Here is a 2,909-nt window from a genome sequence, read left to right on the forward strand (position 1 = left end):
TGATTGTTTATTGGCTGAGGAAGGTAGAAGTAGGAGAATTTGGTCTAAATAGTTTAAGTGGTGAATGCAATCTGGACGAAAGATGTACAGTAAATCCGTTCAAATAAGAGTTTTTATAACTTGGTCCCTATAGTGCTAGAACGTGCGGCGAACAAAGATATAGATTTTAAGAATCGTAAATATTGACAAACTTAGATTGGTATAACTGCTGCATTTGAACTATTTTAAACATCTGCAACTGTAATCTGGGAAATGGTTAGGAAGAAATTGAGTTTGCAGGAAAAGGCCTTAAGCTTCTAAACTGCCAATTCGTGCGATAACAAAGATGAGTTTAAGCTACGTATAAAAACATAAAAACTTTCCCTAAATAAACGAAAGACGTCTGTCCAGTTGATACTAAAATTTTAGAAAAGGAATTCAAGGTTAAGACGTGACAATTTCTAAAGAGAAGACCTGACGGCAATTAAAGTACAATTACAACCGAGGATTCTGGAATTTCCCAAAAATATAAATATAAATTGTTTTGACGTAGCATAATTCATAAAGATTAATACAAAATGAGCCTTTTTAAACATTCTCTCAAACATTCCGCCCACCTTGAAAGGTCTCCTTTCTAAACAAGTCAGGTTTAAATAGAAATTAAACGTACTATTCTTACATGCAAACGTAACGAGCTACATTTAAAACTATACATTAAATTGGATACAGATAGAAAATTATTCGAAATTGAAAAATCTAAAGAAAGTTCGATTAAAAGAAATACAGAGTATCATAATTCAGTGATGACGTTAATCACTCGTTGTTGATGTGTCCATTGGAAGAATACACAATTTCGATACTGGTAGCTGTAAGGTTGATTTTCCAACTCTAACTGAGACCACTCGTGTCACGTTGTCCTTGCCTGGATGCAGCTTTGTGACTCGTCCTAGACGCCACCTAAGAGAGGAAAGATTGTCTTCCTTTAACAGGACCAACGATCCTAATTTAATAGAATCCTGATTCGTGTGTGACCATTTGTACCGCTGATGAAGCTATTGTAAATATTCCTTTTGCCAGCGCTGCCAAAAGTGCTGGGCCATCTTTTGTATATGCTGGTAACGATCCAAACGTGATACAGGAAGATGACGCAAATCTGGTTGCGTTAGTGCAACCAATGAGCCTCCAATAAGGAAATGTCCAGGAGTGAGAGGTTCGCGGTCACTGGGATCAACAGATAAGGTTGCAAAGGTCGGGAATTCAAGCAGGCTTCTACCTGAGTCAAGAGAGTGTATAATTCAGGGAAAGTAAGTGCCTTTTCGCCGATGACTCGTTTCAAATGATATTTTACTGATTTTACGGCCCGCTCCCATAATCCCCTGAAATTTGGAGCGCGAGAAGGATTGAAATGTCAGTGTATTCCTTCTCGAGATGCAAAATTCGTCACACGTTCCTGATGTTCTGAGGTAAGCAACAGTCTTGCGAGTTCATTTAATTCATTTTTAGCGCCGACAAAGTTGGTTCCGTTGTCCGAGTATACATCTTGTGGAAGACCTCGTCGAGATATAAATCTATGAAAATAGCTTAAAAATCCCGACGTTGACAAATCCGTTGCCAATTCCAGATGGACCGCCTTAGTCGCGAAACATACGAATATGCATAGATATGCCTTCGTGCCGCAGGTAAATTTCCCATGATATATTCTGTGTCTACTGGTCTCACTCGAAAACATCGAATACACTTTTGAAGGACATTCTTGACTGCGTTTTTACATGAGAGTGGCCAGTAATGAGTCCGTAGTGATGACATTACGCTTTGACAGCCAGCGCGCATTAATCGGCTGTGTTCGTCCATAATAATTAAGCGTGTCAATATATGCAGGTAAAATAATTTGATGCTTCTGATCGTAGGAAATCGGGGCGTACCGTAGTCTACCGCCCATTCTGAGCAATCCTGAGTCGTCGAGAAATGGTTGAAGTGATTTGAGTTTGCTCGAGTTGGAGACTCGAGTTGTTGATTCTATTTCAATAGGTGTGAGATAGTCTGTCTTGAGATCCGTCGTGGGCCTAGCTAAATTGTTTGACATTCTAAAAAAACCACGAAAGTACCCTACACAATGTCATGAATGATGAAAAAAGTTCAAAAATACCTGAATCACGTTTTGTTACAGTAACTTGACTCGAAGTAAGATTTTTCTTCATTCCAGGGACGTTTTCAAGATCGACTGTTTGTAGACTGGGCCAGTTATCAAGATCTCGCGATAGCCATGCTGGTCCATGCCACCAGAGGTCTGACATCAATAATCCAGCTGGATTGATTCCTCTTGAGATGATGTCTGCTGGATTATCTAAGGATGAAACGTGATTCCAAATTCCTTCTTTCGTCAGTTCTTGAATTTTTGTAGATCTGTTGGCAACATAAGTTTTCCACTTGTAAGAGGGACCCTTAATCTATGCAAGTGTGATCGTCGAATCACACTAGAAAAATGAATGATCGAATTTCATATCCAGTGACGTACTAACCTTGTGAAAATATTCAGTCAGTAATAGAGCTCCACAAAGTTCTAGAAGAGGCAAAGAAATATTTTTTAATGGAGCCACTCTCGATTTAGCACACAAAAGATTGACTCTGACATTTCCTTGATCATCCATCGAACGTACATAGATAGATGCTCCGTAAGCTTTCTCAGAAGCATCACAAAACCCGTGCAATTCTATTTTAACTGGGTTGTTACATAGAATGAGTCGTGGAACACTGATTTGGTTGATATTATCCAGTTCGTCTCGAAACTCTATCCATTCTGCATGCATTTTTTGAGGCAAATTTTTATGCCAATCTAACTTGACTTTCCAAAGTTCTTGGAGGAAAATCCTTGCTCGTACAATGGCAGGACCCACAATGCCAAGGGGGTCGAAAATTTGTGAGACGAGTGA

At 39.2% G+C, this 2,909-nt stretch overlaps 1 protein-coding gene across 1 annotated transcript in view; it reads right to left on the reverse strand.

Moving 5' to 3' along the window:
- Positions 1-788: 788 nt before the first annotated feature.
- LOC117180542 overlaps positions 789-2,909 on the reverse strand; it is a 2,829-nt gene continuing 708 nt past the window's right edge. The window contains exons 3-6 of the mRNA XM_033373039.1: positions 2,499-2,730; positions 2,126-2,426; positions 1,902-2,046; positions 789-936 (exon numbers count right to left, since the gene is read on the reverse strand). Coding sequence (XP_033228930.1) covers positions 789-936; positions 1,902-2,046; positions 2,126-2,426; positions 2,499-2,730 — 826 coding nt within the window. The remainder of the gene's footprint in view (positions 937-1,901; positions 2,047-2,125; positions 2,427-2,498; positions 2,731-2,909) is intronic.

Source organism: Belonocnema kinseyi, chromosome 9 (assembly GCF_010883055.1).
Source record: "Belonocnema kinseyi isolate 2016_QV_RU_SX_M_011 chromosome 9, B_treatae_v1, whole genome shotgun sequence".
In the NCBI taxonomy this organism is placed as follows: domain Eukaryota; kingdom Metazoa; phylum Arthropoda; class Insecta; order Hymenoptera; family Cynipidae; genus Belonocnema; species Belonocnema kinseyi.